This window comes from Mytilus galloprovincialis, chromosome 4, assembly GCF_965363235.1.
Source record: "Mytilus galloprovincialis chromosome 4, xbMytGall1.hap1.1, whole genome shotgun sequence".
Classification (NCBI taxonomy): Eukaryota; Metazoa; Mollusca; class Bivalvia; order Mytilida; family Mytilidae; genus Mytilus; species Mytilus galloprovincialis.
The window spans coordinates 27,799,407-27,819,655 of NC_134841.1; the positions used below are offsets into that span (position 1 = coordinate 27,799,407).

The 20,249-nt window shown below is 33.5% G+C and overlaps 1 protein-coding gene across 1 annotated transcript in view; it reads left to right on the forward strand.

Annotated features, from left to right (window-relative positions):
• Window positions 1–20,249, forward strand: part of LOC143071767 (uncharacterized) — a 104,110-nt gene that overhangs the window by 21,838 nt on the left and 62,023 nt on the right. Inside the window, exon 2 of the mRNA XM_076246333.1 lies at window positions 7,582–7,734. Within this exon, the coding sequence (XP_076102448.1) occupies window positions 7,582–7,734 (153 nt within the window). The remainder of the gene's footprint in view (window positions 1–7,581; window positions 7,735–20,249) is intronic.

The window sequence follows — 20,249 nt, forward strand, 5'->3', positions numbered from 1 at the left end:
TGACAGATATCTATCCATGAGATGCTAGATATCTTCCCCTCACTAGTCCCCAAGTTCCCAGAATCTATATCTATCTCCGCACAACTTCCCAGTTGACTGATATCAATCCATGAGATACTAGATATCTTCCCCTCACTAGTCCCCAAGTTACCAGATATCTATCTCCACACAACTCTACAGTTGTCAGATATCAATCCATGAGATACTAGATATCTTCCCCTCACTAGTCCCCAAGTTACCAGATATGTATCTCCACATAACTCCCCAGTTGACAGATATCAATCCATGAGATACTAGATATCTTCCCCTCTTTAGTCCCCAAGTTACTGGATATCTATCTCCACACAACTCCCCAGATGACAGATATCAATCCATGAGACACTAGATATCTTCCCCTCACTAGTCCCCAAGTTACTGGATATCTATCTCCCCACAACTCCCCAGTTGACTGATATCAATCCATGATATACTAGATATCTTCCCCTCACTAGTCCCCAAGTTACCAGATATCTATCCCCACAAAAATCCACAGTAGACAGATATCAATCCATGAGATACAAAATATTTTTCCCCTCAGGCTAAGCGTTTTACTAGTCCCCAAGTTACCAGATATTTATCCATGACATACCAGATATCTATTCTCTTACTAGTCCCCAAATTAATCCATGACATACCAGATATCTTGTTCAGCCAACAAGGCATTGAAATAACAAAATATAAGCCCATTCTATCTTAAATTTGAAAGAGAAGTTTTGAAAGCCTCATAGGCTCGTTACTGCATTTCTCCTGGCTTTCTAACTCTAAGGACAAAGGAATCTATTGATCTCAGCCATGACTGATCATTTGACCCAAATACAATGTTGGATACATATAAGCTAGGTATGCTTGCGGTCATCAGATTCATATGTGTAATGAAAATTAAATGTGATCTTCATATCCAAAATAAATATTGCATTATGCAATAAATTTTAAAAATCTGAAAAGCTGCTTATGTTTGTTGTTTTCCATTGTTGTTAAAGTGTGAGATATATATAAAATTTGTGTATTTGTCGTCTTTTCTTTTTGAAGACAAGTTTGAGTTCTGTATTTATTCAAATCCAAATGGAATTGGATCGAGGCCATTTAACTTTGAGTTTGAAAGGAAAATGCATAAAGTTTTTACATTATTTTACGTTTTAATGATACAATCTTCATAGAAGATTACTAACCCAACACATGATTTGATAGGCCAGTAAAAAAATCCATACGATAATCCTTAATAAAAATACTCCCAAGTTTGACGAGATATATATATTTAAGGTCTAAAAGATTGTTTTTGTGAAGACTGGTAGTGGTGTGATGTAATCATAGATAAACTTGGTCATAGCCTGTATGTGTCTATCCAAATGTGTTAACTGTATTGTTCTTTCTATTGTATAAGAAGCCTGATCATATTTACTTGTGATAAAAGTGGGATTTGTCAACACTCAAAATTTCACATAACAAGGTTTTATTATATCAATATTTTAATACATCTTTTGAAATATACCCATGTTTTTACTTTGGATTAAAATCTTTGTGCTTGACTTCACAACATTGCTTTTACCATTACAGGTGTGTTTTACCTTTATCTACTACAATGATACACTACTCTACTTACATATGTACACAAACTCTGTATTATTGATTGTTTGACATAAAGTTTATTAGCAGTTGTCTCCCTTTAACTGTATTTTTGTATTAAATTTGTTATCAACTGAAAATTTTCACTTTCTAGAAAATGCCATGAAAAATGATTGAACTCTGGTCAAAGGTTTAGCTTTGTTTATTTTTTATTTTTATAAAAACTTATTAAAATGAAAAAAAGAAGAAAAATAAAAGAAACCTGATATTTGATAAATAAAAGCTGTTTGAAACATAAATTCACTACAACAATGTCAACATTTGTTTACTCATTTGTCAGATGTTAACTTAAGTTAAGCTTACTAAATGTATATATCATTTATTTTTTAATAGAGGAAGGCTTCATTTAATTTGGAGGTCACTGTAAACTCTTTAATCAGAATAAAATCCATAACTCCAAAGAAGTAGGTCCGGTACAAGACCGATTTTGGCTTCAAATTTCAAGTTCCCCTGATGAAAGATTTTGGACACTTTTTAAATACTTAAGTGTCTATTTCAGTTGAATCAATTAGTTTATGTGAAAGATTTTAACTAATTGAGTCATTAAAAACACTCCGATTCAAGCTTAAATATTAAAAAAATCTATCAAATATGCCTAAAAATGTCACTTTTCAGATGGTTTTTGTCAAAAATGAAAGTGGCTGCATCCGTGTCCATCCTCAACCTTTATATATTATCATCAAATACAACTTTTCAACATTTCAATATTAAGAATGAACACAAATGCGGCCACTTTCATTTAAGACGGAAACCGTCTAAGATTTGACTAAAATGCTAAACATGCTAAAATTGTGAAGATTTCAGTAATTTAGCATGACTTAATGATGCTTAAGTACCCGATATATGTGCATTATATTGTCAAAAATAGCCCATATTTATGTAGCAGAAGCATTGTACTTTCCTAAAAATTACTAAAAGTTTACATTTTGAACAATTTTATAAAACGGCTATATTTTGGGGCCAAAAAGGGGTCTTACTCGACTTACTCCTTTGAGTGGCTTCCAATATTTCAATATGTACCGGTACCTTGAAGACTTTTTCATGCTCAACCTGGGCATACTGTGTACTTCCTATACAATTTAGTACACCTATGTTATCAGTAAAATGTATGCCTTCATATGCATATAGCTATTCTTTATGTTTTTCACTTTAAAAAAATGTTTTGTTTATATTGAAAGACCTAAAGAGAAATTGTTAAAAGATTACTCAGGAGCTCACATGGGTGAAGTTCTGTACTTCCTTGACTTGTGTTTTATTTCACAGAAAAAGGGGCCTTGGTGGACGAGTGGTTTAATTAGTTACTACTGTTATCACTAGCCAGTCAACACTGAGGTTGTGAGTTCGAACCCTGCTCGTGTGGGTGCACTTGACTCCAATCTTAATTGACTAGGATTGTCAGTTTTCCTATCAAAGGTCAGTGGTTTTCTCTGGGCACTCCGGCTTCCTCCACCAATAAAAACTGGCCGCCACAAAATAGCCTAAATGTGGTGCTTAAAAGTGGTGTTTTACAAAAATTTAAAAAGGCATAAAATCACAGAAGAGAGTGTTTAAATTGTTGATTTTAAATTTGGCTTTAATATAAAACAACAGATATTTGAAGAACAAACAAAATAAAATGTAACAGTTGTTATTCATGAATGCAGAATAAACACCAATGAGTTTCAAGCAAGACTGCATTACATATATTTATATAAATATACTGAGTAGAAGATTTTGTGATATAATTATATAGTAGTTACAAATGTACATAGATTCAAAACCAAGTGACAGATGTCACATTGGAGAAATGCATGGTATAACAAATAATGTGATACACATAGAAAAATGATTATAAAGGCAAATATTTTGTTGTGACAATACTTTTGACTCAGGTTGAGAACAAAAGTTACTAGGTATTAGATTATTTTCTTTCATTTGCATTTCTTTGCTCAAGTGTTTCCTTATATCTGGCCTATCCTACCATGTATCATATACACTATTTCTAAAATGTATATCAAAAGAGCCAATCAGTTTCGAAGGTCATGATTAAATCCTGATTTCTACATTCAGAGGATTGGCTGATCCAGTTGCCAGTAACAGGTCCTTGTTATGGTATTATATGTAGGAACAGTTACCAGTAACAAGTCCTTGTTATGGTATTATATGTAGGAACAGTTGCCAGTAACAGGTCCTTGTTATGGTATTATATGTAGGAACAGTTGCCAGTAACAGGTCCTTGTTATGGTATTATATGTAGGAACAGTTGCCAGTAACAGGTCCTTGTTATGGTATTATATGTAGGAACAGTTGCCAGTAACAGGTCCTTGTTATGGTATTATGTGTAGGAACAGTTACCAGTAACAGGTCCTTGTTATGGTATTATGTGTAGGAACAGTTACCAGTAACAGGTCCTTGTTATGGTATTATGTGTAGGAACAGTTGCCAGTAACAGGTCCTTGTTATGGTATTATATGTAGGAACAGTTGCCAGTAACAGGTCCTTGTTATGGTATTTTGTGTAGGAACAGTTACCAGTAACAGGTCCTTGTTATGGTATTATATGTAGGAACAGTTGCCAGTAACAGGTCCTTGTTATGGTATTATGTGTAGGAATACTGTGGATTCATTTATTTTCATGGGTACCAATTTTTCGTGGATTTAGGAAAACTTGCATGTTCGTTGATATTTAATTTCATGGTTTTGCTGAAGTCTGTATACATGCATATAAATAATTTGTTATTCGTTGAACCTTTAATTTCTTGGTTCACCTTTACCAATGAAATCCACAAAAATTGGTATCCAACGAATAATACTGAATACACAGTAAGTTAACACTTATTCTGTCATTTTGTTTTTCTTATGCTACTCCTGTTTGACAGTAGATCTTTGTCTTGGGGATGTGCTTTTGGCAATGAGACCTGATAACTTCCTGGTTCTATACAGCTATTTTATTTACTACAATGTACTTAACTGATTTGAATAAAGGGATATGTTATATATAGATGTACATTAACAAATAGCCCTACAGAAAATAAGAGTTTTCAATTTTCAAACCTGTTACTGCTAAGATAGCTTAAAACACCCAGTTATAACATAATATTTAAAGATAATAAAAGGTCTGATGTATGTATGTATACCTGTTAGATATTTGCATAATACATAGTTATGAAATGCACACTGAATCAAATCTATTCAGATTTCCTTTTACTATGTTGTTAATCTGCCAGTTAGAATCTGAGATATTCATAATTGATGGTACACACTTATATGTGTCTGTAACAAGTGTATTCTTGCTGTGAAAAGCTTTCTACAGCTGATTCAGGTCACAACACTTAAGATTGGCTGGATACCAAGAAATTGATTATTGTAAATACAGGGGGAAATCTCAAAACAGTTTCTTTTGTTTGGCCTTGAGGAAAAATAAATGGCTGATTTTTTTAAGATTATAATGCAAACAATTTTGGGGTATAACAAAAGACATGACTGAAAAAGCTATCACTGATATCAAATTTTCAGTGCAGGTTTTGTTGTAACAAAAGTATTATTGTAATTGCATATTTTTATCTGATAAAAAAAAACTGCTGGAGTTTCCTCCCTTATTTCAGTAAACATGAAGTTGTTTATAACTTTAGTGAAAGAAATTACCTCACAGCCAGATCTGACTTTTGGGTCCACCTTTTTATACAAACTTTAGATCATAAACAAAGTAATTGCAGTACAATATAAAACCCTTTGAAAGTTCAGTTAGATAATTGAAAAAAACATGCACTGATATATGGGAAAAATAAAATAATACTTTACATGATACATCACAAAAAACAAACAAAAAAGATATATGATATGAAGAGTTGTCTCATTGACAATCATACCGCATTTTCTTTTCTTATATCATGTAGACAGTAGTTGTTGAATTTAACGCACAACTGAATATTTTGCCTACTTTTCTAACTGATTCAGGTTATTTTCTTGTTATTTTCTTTGTTCATTTAGTACTTCATGGTGTAAATATAGCCTTTGAATATACATTTTAGACTTGACTCATACATCACACAACATTTATTTGGGACATTTATGATTATTGTTGTCACCTGAATAGTGCATTTCTTGTAAATTCATTTGTACAAGACCTGTATTTTGTATGTAAATTTATAACTTGTTTTATCATGCTTTACAATACTTAAACCTTTATGGGAATTTGAAGTGAGATGAACAAAAAATAAACAAAACAAGAGGGATTTTTATTAGTATAGTAATATGTAGTTTTTAATAACAGTTACTTTCACTGTATTTTTATTCTTGATAGTCTCATTGACTTCAGGATTTTTTAGTCTTGTCCTAGGATGATTTTGTACTTTGCATGCAGACAATGAATAGTATTGTGGGTACTTTTAAGTATTAAATTGTTTTACATTTCTCCTATTTCCTATTTGTATTCTGTTTATAAAAATATTTTTGATTGGTTGCATTTCATAATGCTTCTCTGTTCTGGACTAGAAATTTGAAAACTTGATGTGAAATAATGGGATGTGGTAAGATTGCTGTTGTACTGTTTTGTTTCCCACGCTAGTCTAATAATATCTACTTGCATCTGGGATCTTATTAATTAAGTCTGGAATGTGTCAAGTGGAGAGAGTTAATTGGTTGCTCTGGTAAATATCAGCTATACTTTACTTTTTTATGTTCAGAAATAATCTTTATTTTTTTATGATGTAGACATAAATATTTTGACTTTTATACCTCCACATTAATCAGCAGGTATCTGTTTTCTTCTGTAGATTTATATAGAGATTCACTTCAGTAAATAGTTCTTGTAAGATACATCATAATTACTTCCAAGGTCTCAAAGTTCATGACCTTTAAGTTACTACAATTAAAAGTAAAAGTGACTGTTTTGATTTAGTTAATTATGGATTCCTTGTTGGTTGGATAATAAGAGAAAACTATTATGGCATGTCTCTGTAGTAGCAATTAAATTTAAACTTAGTATATATACCTTCTTTGAAAAAATTGAAAATCCCATTATTTCTCCAGTTCTTTGTTAATAAGTCATTGATATCACTTACATTATTACTTCTTGAAATGTCAAATAATTCAAGCAATCAGAGAATTGGCATAGACTCATCATTAAATGAAATTCTCTTGAATTAAAATTGAGAATGGAAATGGGGAATGTGCCAAAGAGACAACAACCCAACCATACATGTAGAGCAGACAACAGCAGAAGGTCACCGACAGGTCTTCTTGAATTAACTACATGTAAAATAAGTGCAGAACTTTTGATTTCTAAATTTTTATAACATCATACTTATATTATGAATTCATGCATTAGAATAATCCATTAAGTTCAGTAAACAATGTTTAGGTGCATTAAAAATGGTTAAGCATGAATAATGTATTATTTATATTTAAATGCACTTTTACTAGTCAGTTATCAGATATTTCATGATAATAAGTACAAATGTAGAAAAAGGCATATAAGAAATGAACAAAACTGTGTGATTTATATGATGATGCTTGTAGGTACTGAAAGCAATCTCAAAGTACTTACAATGTTTATGTTTGAACTGTTACCATATGGACTAGCATATGAAAAATAAACCTCTGGGTATCTGACAGTATTATACAAATCAGGGTTTATATTCATAATCATTAACCTATTTAACAACTGACTATGCATGTAGTATTTCTGTGGACATAAAATCTTAGTAGCAATATATAATAAGTGCATGAAACAGATTCTTCAGAAAATTAGATAGTTACACTAATTACATGATCTTCAGATGCTTACATGATTTTAAACCATCAAGAAAACAGAATAAAACATCTGGTAGAACACTCTGCTGCATAGTAATTAATGATTTGTAGAAAGACGCCTACTTCCTTCTTCCATATAAATGTTACAGTATTGATTTGTTTTAATCTTATTTTTATTGTTCTACAGATACTAGTTGAATTTGATAATCAAGATTGGAAAAGAAGAGAGTGGGTACGAGTTCATGACATTTTCCAAATATTTCTTGTTGAACATACAGTAATTTGGGCAGAGAGAGAGGACCCTGAGGAACCAAAAGAAACCGTATTTTGGCCAGCTTTGGTAAGTGTTATGATATACATGTAACTCTGTGCAAATGCAAGTTATATTTTCTGAATTTGAACATAGCCATTTGATTTTGAGGATTTTGTCCAAACCCCTGTTCAAAACAACTTGTTTATGTGACCAAAATAGTTTGGGTGGTGTCATTGTATGGATGTGTTATTATACATGTCTTGAACTTTAGTAGTTCTTTGCTGTCTGTCGTTGTTTATGGGGTGTTGTAAGGATGAGTCAGGTGTTGATGGCTGGTGTGATCACAGAAAAGTATGGTGTTGATGGCTGGTGCGATCAAATCCTTAGTGCCATCATAGAAGAATCAGGTGTTGGTGGCTGGTGTTATCAAAAGGAGTCAGGTGTTGATGACTGGTGTGATCAAATGGGTCAGGTGTTGATGGCTGATGTGATCAGAAGAAGTCAGGTGTTGATAGCTGGTGTGATCAGAAGGAGTCAGGTGTGATCAGAAGGAGTCAGGTGTGATCAGAAGGAGTCAGGTGTTGATGGCTGGTGTGATCAGAAGGAGACAGGTGTTGATGGCTGGTGTGATCAGAAGGAGTCAGGTGTTGATGGCTGGTGTGATCAGAAGGAGTCAGGTGTTGATGGCTGGTGTGATCAGAAGTAGTCAGGTGTTGATGGCTGTTGTAATCACAGAAAAGTAAGGTGTTGGTGGCTGATGTGATCATAAGAATCAGGTGTGTTCAGAAGGAGTCCAGTGTGGTTGGCTGGTGTGATCACAGAAAAGTAGGGTGTTATTGGTTGGTGTGATCACAGAATCAGGTGTTGGTGTCTGGTGTGATCAGAAGGAGTCAGATGTTGATGGCTGGTGTGATCGCAGAAGAGTCAGGTGTTGATGGCTGGTGTGATCACAGAAGAATCAGGTGTGGATGGCTGGTGTGATCACAGAAGAGTCAGGTGTTGATGTCTGGTGATTACAAAACTCAAAAGGAGTCAGGTGTTGATGGTTGGTTTCGACCAGGTGTTGTTGATGGCTGGGTGAGGTCATTTTCATGAGGATATTTTGTATGTCTTATAATTTACAAATGAAAATATTAATGGTAGTGCATCACAGTAAAAGGGGAAGGGCTAATGAAAAGTTTCAAGACTGAATTTTACTGTATCTTTGTGTATTGTGGTGTCTTTGTTTATTTCACATTGGCTAGAGGTAGATAGGAAGGGTGGAGATCCCCCACCTCCAAATTACAAAATAATCAAACAAACACACACATAAAAAAAGGATGAATTGTTATAAACTAAACAATTTTCAAAATGTGTTGAAATAGTTAATTCATATAGTATTGGCATCATACAAATTACCTCAACATTATATGAAATTAAGTAAGGTTTGTAAAAAAATTATTATGCTTATATTATTTTTAGTGGGCTCTGGATGTTTTTGGTTCTTGTCATGTTGTTGTCTCTTTGAAGCATTCACCAAAAGAGCATTAAACCCTGAACGTTCTAAACAGACAAAAGCATGGAAGGTCAAATTTGCCAGAGGGTTTTGCAAACTTTATTTTAGTATAATTGTGTGATTAATAAAAAAAAAATCAGAAACGAAATGTCCAAAATAGTTATGTCTTCTAGTTATGAGAAGAGATCTAGACTTCATGATATTTAGTATAAAGGTGTATTGTAATATGACAATGTGTCACATGCAATCATGACCTCGATGTGACCTTGACTGTTGATTTTGGTAAAAAATGCTGATTTTTATGGGACATTTTCATGTTCCTTGAAGATTTGGTTATGCCAAAACCCCATCTTACAATTAGTATAAAATGGGTCAGTTTCCCACTGCTCCATTAAAGCTTTTTAGTAGAGCATAAGTTTTGTCCCTTGAGTATAGCCCCTTCCATATCGTTATTTGTATAACATATCAAAAACTACTGTCCTGATTCTGATCATTCAAACATATTATATGTAGTCTAATTTTCTAGACAATACATATGAGTACTATATTGTGTTTGTTTGGTCCTTTCTTTATAACTAGTATGACTTCTATAGATAAAGAGGAGACATTTGTTTAAGTCCACAGTTCCACCCACCTTGTGTTAACATAAAAACGGAATTTCAATTTTCATCAACAATAATAGCTCACTCAAACAGGAAGTAATAAGTTATTATGTATCAAAAGTTATTATTTTTTTGATTGATTGTTCTTTTCCTGGAGTTTTTTTTTAGAGGAATAAAGTCTATTAGATCAGACAAGTCTTGTCAACTGATAAAAATATGAGAAATCACACTGTTAAAGCCTGACTTGTGGGAAATTCCAATTTATTGATTAACTTGTTTGAAATGACAGTTTGATCTGAAAGATGCAGATAGAATAACACAAAAACATGTGAGATTAAGATCCTCATCAAGTTATATGCCTCAGAATGCTTTTTGTCTTCATTACACATGGTTCTAGAAGCAGACAAGTTGTCAGGGCCTAATGAAAGTAAATTAAATTGTTATTGATTTTGCCTAACCCCTAATGGATAGAGATTTTTAAAGTAATATTGATTTTGTGATAGACAACAAGAGGTGAAGAGTTGATTTACATTCCTGGGCTCTCATTGGTAATTTGTCTGTATAAAGAAATGTCACTTCCAATTGATTGATGAGATGACTGACCTATTTTATTACCTTTACTGGGGAGAATTTCAAAATAAATTATAAGGTTTCTGTTATGTTAAGATTTTCTGTTTTGTTTGTTAAGGCTTATTTATGGTGTATGGAAATTGATTAAAAACACATTGAATCTGTGATTTCTTTGTTAAAAACTGTGCTATGATGTGTAAAGAGTTGTGGGCCTTTAACCATAAAAATGAGTTGGTGCAATTTTGAAATGGTTTTCCTTGTCAAAAGATTTTATGTTGGTCTATCAAAAACACATTTTCATAAATAAAGATTTGAAATCAATACAAAAATTCAGTTGATAACCATATTTTTCTGCAACCACTTTAACATTTTTGTGATATTCATGGATGATAATGTTTATATACATATGATATATAGTGCAATTGTGTCCTCTGTTATCTATTTGTAAATTCACATCAATTTTTGAATGTATTTCAGTGGTTGTCCTTGGGTGTTATACTGTTTACAGGGTATAACATTTTTCTGTCTACTAGGTCAACAAATATATGGGGCAATATGCACAATTGTTTCTTCATAGGCGGTAATGGTAACGTTTTCTTCTGTTGCTCAGCCCATATCATAAACTTGTATATGTATGATGGCTTGTTTCGAAGCTGAGACATTTTTACACATGTGGTTAAATTTTCGGGGTACGAAGTGTGATTCATTTTTCCGTAAATTAGCAAACCCCGAGTATCCTTTTGCGATGTGGCTCCTCATGGTAAAAAATCCCATTTTTGACACAATAAGTTCTTTAAAATTTTAATACTTTGAACACATTTAATGGCTCCATAGTTTTTACACATTTATTCTGTGTTCCCTTACTTTCTAAATTAACACAAATGGTTCAGCTCAGTCATTTGTTAATCATAGAAATGTGTCAAATATCACTACACAGAGATTTTTTGTTTACACGTGACTTTTGAGTTCCTCATTTCAAGGCGCATTAGGGATATTGTCCCATATTGAAATCCATAGTTCTGATTTTTCCAAATATTTTTAGGTGATCTTCATCGGTATGACATTCTGAATAAATCTGTGTATTTTTGTCCATTTCTGAAAAAAAATAAAGTCGTTTCAGCACTATATGGCAATGACACGTTTATCGCTATATTCATTTATTTTTAATACAATGTGTATGTATAATTAATTTCTTCCAGTATACCTTCACTATTCAAAACAAGGACAAAACTTCTGATGATAACCTTAAATTACAATACACAGACCCTGTTAAAGCATTCCATAACATTTTCTTGTGTCTAAAAGTGCATTTTGATAGAGAAATTAAGCAAAAATGTAGATTTTATAAAAAAAAACCACCAAAATAATTATTCTTACTGGTGCACATCTGGTATCTGATACTCTGGAAACCACTCGAAACTACTGAGAAATTCATTCTTATCCTGTAATTAGAGTGCAATGAAGAGCAAATTTTCAAAACTTGTCCTTTCACATAATTCTATTTGAGAAAAAAAGGCTTTTTACATGTATTTCAGTGAAAACTTTTATCAGTGAGAAATCCACATGAGGTTTTAAAGGAAACATTGTGACATCACATGTATTATGGCGTCATTAAATAACGACAGATCAAAATAGTGCTAAATATAGTTTGCAGTGTTACATGGGAAACAGTTTCCGCAAGATTTAACTCGAAATATCGAGTCGAAAAGATCAGTAACCAAGCCTTTTCATTTAATATCAAGACCATAGCAACAGTTTTCATATTAGCATATTTCTAACATACCGACTGTAATTTCAATTGCACAAATACCATAAATAAATAATTTAGAGCTTGCCTAATAAAACAAAATGCTTACCAGTTATTCAGGACTTTTTAAAACCTTTAGTTTGCCATCTCATGTAAAAAAGTAATGATATGTCTGGAACTGAAATAAGACAAAAAATTTACTCAGGTTGTGTTATCATTTAATTTAAATACATACCGGTAAGTATTATTGAGAGAGAAAAATCTAACTTTTGAAAGTTTTATCGCAAAGAAAGAAAAAAGCTTCTCCCTTGTTGCTTAGCCACCTTCATTTAAGCCATTTATATTAGAAGCAATGAGTAGTAGCTAACTAGCTTAATAGTTGAATAGCAATATTGTTTTCAAGAAAGTTTGACCCTCCCCCCTTTTCACTGAGAAATGTCAATATCTAGTGTTTTGCTCGTGTGTATTAAAAATAGTAATTCATGATTTTCTTAACCCTTTCGCCGATGAGTCCCGGTTTACCGGGATTCACGCTTCAGACAGCTGACAATGAGTCCCGTTTTACCGGGATCAGAATACATCTTTTATATTTCCCGCTCAAAACAGTGCAAACATGAGTTATCTTTCTTTGATGAATACCCGGATGAAAGTGTAAATATGGCGCTTCCGTTTGTTGAAAGCCTTGTCAAAATCGAAGGAAATTTACGGAATTTACGAGAATTTGAAATGAGGGAACATTTTTTTTGAAAGAATATGGAAGAATTGAAGCCAAACTAGTATACTTTTTTGACATAAAATGTCGTTTTATGTACAAAACACTTGGAATGGACATCGTTCAGTGTGAGGAATTTGTACAGCCTCATAAATTTTTTCAAAATTTTGCCGTTTTGGGTTAAAAAATTATGATTTGGGGTCAAAAAGCAGAATTTTGAGAATTTCACATAAATAATGCCGAAAATTTGAAAATTTGAATATTTTATGAAGAAAAAATTATCAAAACATAAACAAAACTGTGAACATTGTGTTAGTGAATGAAATAAATACACAAATAACTACAAACAAGTTTTTATTGACATTTACTATGAAGATCTCCCACTTGAGTAAAAGTTGCCAGGGAAGCTATCGTCTCAGAGTAGCTTCTGTCTGGGCAGCAATCGGTGAAAGGGTTAATACATGTACATGTTTGTTTTCTGTTTATTTGCATATGATATCTACTGACCAGGGTCAAATCATTGGATAAAAGCACATGTGATGATGTATCTCACTTTACTCGTGTGAAGTGTGTTATCTCCCTTGATTGTCAGTTATTCCTGTAGACCAGAGTGATAATTACATAACCAAGACTATATTGTGTCATGTTTACTTACAATTTAATAATATTACATGTAAGTTATTTCTTGCCTTTTTCAATTAAATAAACAATTCCTTTCGGATCTCTCGGGGGTAAACAAAGTTATGATTGTGCCTAAATCAAGTGTTCAGCCCCGTGCCAGTAATGCATTTTAAAAGCAAAAATTTCATTGCCTTTTGGCTGATCTTTATCAATAATATTTATCTTAAACTGTTTATGATAACTAGGTATAAATAAAAAAATACTAACCATCATTTTCACAATTTTCTGTGGTGTACAAGGTGAAATCATCTTAAGATATCTCTGGATCTTTTGTTAGAAGATGGGGCAATATGCGCAATTGTTTCTTCATAGGCGGTAATGGTAACGTTTTCTTCTGTTGCTCAGCCCATATCATAAACTTGTATATGTATGATGGCTTGTTTCGAAGCTGAGACATTTTTACACATGTGGTTAAATTTTCGGGGTACGAAGTGTGATTCATTTTTCCGTAAATTAGCAAACCCCGAGTATCCTTTTGCGATGTGGCTCCTCATGGTAAAAAATCCCATTTTTGACACAATAAGTTCTTTAAAAATTTAATACTTTGAACACATTTAATGGCTCCATAGTTTTTAAACATTTATTCTGTGTTCCCTTACTTTCCAGGCCATTCATTAGGAGGCGGTACCCGGTACTTTTACCCTCCTATGCTATTGACAAGTACAGCCTAAATGTTGGAATTTTTATATAAGATATTCATGGAATAAATTGAAAAGTACCACCTAGAAACGTGGAAAGTACCAGTCAACATGAAAGATAATGAAACCCCTGACTTTCTAAATTAACACAAATGGTTCAGCTCAGTCATTTGTTAATCATAGAAATGTGTCAAATATCACTACACAGAGATTTTTTGTTTACACGTGACTTTTGAGTTCCTCATTTCAAGGCGCATTAGGGATATTGTCCCATATGCTGTTGACGGTGAACATGTATGTCAATTTATTCTGTCTACTTAAGTGTAGCAATTTATGCTGTTTCAGGGAATAACATTTTTATGCCCCACCTACGATAGTAGAGGGGCATTATGTTTTCAGGTCTGTGCCTCCATTCGTCCGTCCGGTTAAAGTTTTTGGTCGAGGTAGTTTTTGATGAAGCTGAAGTCCAATCAACTTGAAACTTAATACACATGTTCCCCATGATATTATCTTTCCAATTTTAATGCCAAATTATAGTTTTGACCCCAATTTCATGGTCCACTGAACATAGAAAATGATAGTGCAAAGTTCAGGTTAAAGTTTTTGGTCAAGGTAGTTTTTGATGAAGTTAAAGTTACATCAACTTGAAACTTAGTACACATGTTCCCTATGATATGATCTTTCTAATTTTAATTCCAAATTAAAGTTTTGACCCCAATTTCACGGTCCACTGAACATAGAAAATGATAGTGGGAGTGGGGCATCCGTGTACTATGGACACATTCTTGTTTTCTGTCTACTGAGTGTAGGCTAGCAGTATATTAATTTAATCTGTCTACTGGGTGTATAAATTTATGCTATTTCCTTGGTTTAGCACCACTATTCCACATACTAAACTTAAAGTTCGACTGAAAGAACTTGTCAGCTGATGTTTCTTTAACAAAAAGGGCACTAGACGTTTTAAATATCTAGTTTTGGGCTGAAATTCAGCTTACTTTGTGAAAAATCATACAGAGTCCAGGAGAAAATATACTGATGATGATATCACTGCCATGCTGGACTTTTTAATTGACAACATATTTGTTGAATTTGGAGGTTTGGTCTTCCAACAGACTATTGGAACCCCAATGGGTACCAATTGCGCTCCTACTTGCCGATTTTTTTTTTTTTTATATTCACATGAAGCAGAATTTATCCCAGGGCTTGAAAAGAAATTAGCCCAGTCTTTTAATTTCACCTTTCAGTATATTGATGATGTGCTGTCTCTTAATAATAATAGATTCAGTGATTACTTACATTTAATATATCCAAGTGAACTTGAAATTAAAGTTACTACCGACACAGATAAGTCTGCTTCATATTTAGACCTTTTTCTCGAAATGACTACTGATGGTAGGTTGAATACCAAAATTTATGACGAACACGATGATTTTAATTTTCCTATAGTCAACTTTCCATTTCTGTGTAGCAACATCCCAGCGGCACCAGCATATGGAGTATATATGTGTCTCAATTGATACTTTACTCTAGAGCTAGCTAGATACTGCTTTCTCAAAAGTTGCTAAGACAGGGCTATGAATCAATCAAATTAAGGTCATCACTCAAGAAATTTTACAGTCGCCATCATGAGCTGATTGGTCATTATGACAAAAGTGTGTCAGAAATCATATCTGATATTCTTCCTCAGTCATAATAACCTTCCATTATTACCGAACTGAACAAAGAAATAACACGACGGGTGCCATATATGGTGCAGAAAATGCTTACCCTTCAGGAGCACCTGATTTTACTCCCAGTTTTGGGGGGAGATCGTGTTGTTTCTTAATTATTATTTATAACTGTTGATGTAAATGTCCTTTGGTTTTGTGAGTCTTTGTTTACTCCTTGGTTTTGATTGTTATTGTCTTATGCTGTCTACTGGATGAACCAATATATTTTTTATTACTGGGGGTAGCAATTTTTGCTGTCTACCTGATTTTTGGATGTAGCAATTTTATGATGTTAACTGATAAGTGTAGAAATTTATTGTTTTGTTTGCTGGGTGAATAAATTGTATGTTGTTCACTGAGTGTAGAATTTTGTATTGTTTGCTGTTTGTAGCAATTTTATATTGTTTGCTTGGTGTAGAATTTTGTATTGCTATCTAATTGTATTAAGGTCATGTTGTTCATTGAGTGTAGAATTTTGTATTGTTTGCTGGGTGTAGCAATTGTACATTTTTAGCTCACCTGGCCCGAAGGGCCAAGTGAGCTTTTCTCATCACTTGGCGTCCGGCGTCCGTCGTCCGTCGTCCGTCGTCGTCCGTCGTCCGTCGTCCGTCGTCGTCGTCCGTCGTCGTTAACTTTTACAAAAATCTTCTCCTCTGAAACTACTGGGCCAAATCAAACCAAACTTGGCCACAATCATCATTGGGGTATCTAGTTTAAAAAATGTGTGGCGTGACCCGGTCAACCAACCAAGATGGCCGCCACGGCTAAAAATAGAACATAGGGGTAAAATGCAGTTTTTGGCTTATAACTCAAAAACCAAAGCATTTAGAGCAAATCTGACATGGGGTAAAAATGTTTATCAGGTCAAGATCTATCTGCCCTGAAATTTTCAGATGAATCGGTCAATCGGTTGTTGGGTTGCTGCCCCTGAATTGGTAATTTTGAGGAAATTTTGCTGTTTTTGGTTATTATCTTGAATATTATTATAGATAGAGATAAACTGTAAACAGCAATAATGTTCAGCAAAGTAAGATCTACAAATAAGTCAACATGGCCAAAACGGTCAGTTGACCCGTTTAGGAGTTATTGCCCTTTATAGTCAATTTTTAACCATTTTTCGTTAATTGAAGTAATCTTTACAAAAATCTTCTCCTCTGAAACTACTGGGCCAAATTAATCCAAACTTGGCCACAATCATCTTTGGGGTATCTAGTTTAAAAAATGTGTGGCGTGACCTGGTCAACCAACCAAGATGGCCGCCACGGCTAAAAATAGAACAAAGGGGTAAAATGCAGTTTTTGGCTTATAACTCAAAAACCAAAGCATTTTGAGGAAATCTGACGGGATAAAAATCTTTATCAGGTCAAGATCTATCTGCCCTGAAATTTTCAGATGAATCAGTCAATCGGTTGTTGGGTTGCTGCCCCTGAATTGGTAATTTTGAGGAAATTTTGCTGTTTTTGGTTATTATCTTGAATATTATTATAGATAGAGATAAACTGTAAACAGCAATAATGTTCAGCAAAGTAAGATCTACAAATAAGTCAACATGACCAAAATGGTCAGTTGACCCGTTTAGGAGTTATTGCCCTTTATAGTCAATTTTAACCATTTTTCATAAATTAAATTAATCTTTTACAAAAATCTTCTCCTCTGAAACTACTGGGCCAAATTAATCCAAACTTGGCCACAATCATCTTTGGGGTATCTAGTTTAAAAAATGTGTGGCGTGACCTGGTCAACCAACCAAGATGGCCGCCACCGCTAAAAATAGAACATAGGGGTAAAATGCAGTTTTTGGCTTATAACTCAAAAACCAAAGCATTTTGAGGAAATCTGACAGAGATAAAAATGTTTATCAGGTCAAGATCTATCTGCCCTGAAATTTTCAGATGAATCGGTCAATCGGTTGTTGGGTTGCTGCCCCTGAATTGGTAATTTTGAGGAAATTTTGCTGTTTTTAGTTATTATCTTGAATATTATTATAGATAGAGATAAATTGTAAACAGCAATAATGTTCAGCAAAGTAAGATCTACAAATAAGTCAACATGACCAAAATGGTCAGTTGACCCCTTTAGGAGTTATTGCCCTTTATAGTCAATCTTTAACCATTTTTCATAAATCAAAGTAATCTTTTACAAAATCTCCACTGAAACTACTAGGCCACAATCATCTTTGGGGTATCTAGTTTGAAAAATGTGTCCGATGACCTGGCCATTCAACCAAGATGGCCGCCACGGCTAAAAATAGAACATAGGGGTAAAATGCAGTTTTTGGCTTATAACTATGAATTCAAAGCATCTAGAGCAAATCTGACAAGAAGTTAAATTGTTAATCAAGTCAATATCTATCTGCCCTGAATTTTTCAGATGAATTGGACAACTGGTTGTTGGGTTGCTGCCCTCCAATTGGTAATTTTTAAAGAAATTTTGCCGTTTTTGGTTATCTTGAATACTATTATAGATAGCGATAAACTGTAAACAGCAATAATGTTCAGCAAAGTAAGATCTACAAATAAGTCAACATGACCTAAATGGTCAATTGACCCCTTAAGGAGTTATTGCCCTTTATAGTCAATTTTTAACAATTTTCATTGATTTGGTAAATATATGTAAATTTTTACCAAATATAGTTCTCTGTTACTAATGGGCAAAGTTCATTATAGATATAATTGTAAGAAGCAAAATCGTTCAGTAAAGTAAGAACTTCAAACACATCACCATCACCAAAATACAATTTTGTCATGAATCCATTTGTGTCCTTTGTTTAATATGCACATAGACCAAGGTGAGCGACACAGGCTCTTTAGAGCCTCTAGTTGTATGTTGTTCGCTGAGTGTAGCAATTGTATGTTGTTTGCTGAGTGTAGCAATTGAATAACGTTCACTGAGTGTAGCAAGTGTATGTTGTTCACCGATTGTAGCAATTGTATGTTGTTTGCTGAGTGTAGCAATTGAATAACGTTCACTGAGTGTAGCAAGTGTATGTTGTTCACCGAGTGTAGCAATTGTATGATGTTTGCTGAGTGTAGCAATTGAATAATGTTCACTGAGTGTAGCAAGTGTATGTTGTTTGCTGAGTGTAGCAATTGTATGTTTTTCGCTGAGTAAAGCAATTGTATGTTGTTCACTGAATGTAGCAATTGTATATTTGCTGAGTGTAGCAGTTGAATAATGTTCACTGAGTGTAGCAATTGTATATTGTTTGTTGAGTGTAGCAATTGAATAACGTTCACTGAGTGTAGCAAGTGTATGTTGTACACTGAGTGTAGCAATTGAATGTTGTTTACTGAGTGTACCAAGTGTATGATGTACACTGAGTGTTGCAATTGAATAACGTTCACTGAGTGTAGCAATTGTATGTTGTTCACTGAATGTAGCAATTGAATAATGTTCACTGAGTGTAGCAATTGTATATTGTTTGCTGAGAAAGCAATTGAATAACGTTCACTAAGTGTAGCAAGTGTATGTTGTACACTGAGTGTAGCAATTGAATGTTGTTCACTGAGTGTAGCAAGTGTATGATGTACACTGAGTGTAGCAATTGAATAATGTTCACTGAGTGTAGCAATTGTATATTGTTTGCTGAGTGTAGCAATTGAATAACGTTCACTGAGTGTAGCAAGTGTATGTTGTTTGCTGAGTGTAGCAATTGTATGTTGTTTGCTGAGTAAAGCAATTGTATGTTGTACACTGAGTGTAGCAATATTATGTTGTTCGCTAGTGTAGCAATTGAATGTTGTTCACTGAGAGAATAAATTGTATGTTGTTCATTGAGTGTAGCAATTTCATGATGTTTGCTCTGAGTGTAGCAATATTATGTCGTTCACTGAGTGTAGCAATTGTATGTTGTTCAACGAGTGTGGTAATTGTATGCTGTTCACACGTGTAGAAATTTCATGTTGTTTATGGATGTAGCATTTATGTTGTATACTGTGTGTATTTCCTCATGATGTTACAAGATGAAACAAGTACTAGTGACATGCTGTTTATTATGCAAGTGGAAGCAACTGTTGTTGGTCTTCCCATGAAATAGCCTTTTATTCTCCCATTGCTAAAGCTCTTCAGACACATGAAATTTTTAACTTTTTGCAAACTTTACCATCTCTCTGTGTACACTAGGTGTAGCAACTTGTTTTGATTACCACCTGTACAATTCATACTATTTACCTGGTATATCAACACATAATGTGGAGATCAGACATCAACTTATGTTTCAGTATTAACTACTCAGGCTGTATATCGGTTGTATTAACTAATGAGATCTATTTATGTATCTCAGCAATGAACCTTTATTATATATTCAACAAAAACAACCTATCTGTATGTAAATGTTGAATAATTTGTATAGACAAATAATGTATATCTGTATTCTTTGTTAAATGTGGTGAGTTCTCACTTTCCTATTGTAGATATATACCAGGTTCTTTGATTGTATAATCTGTTTA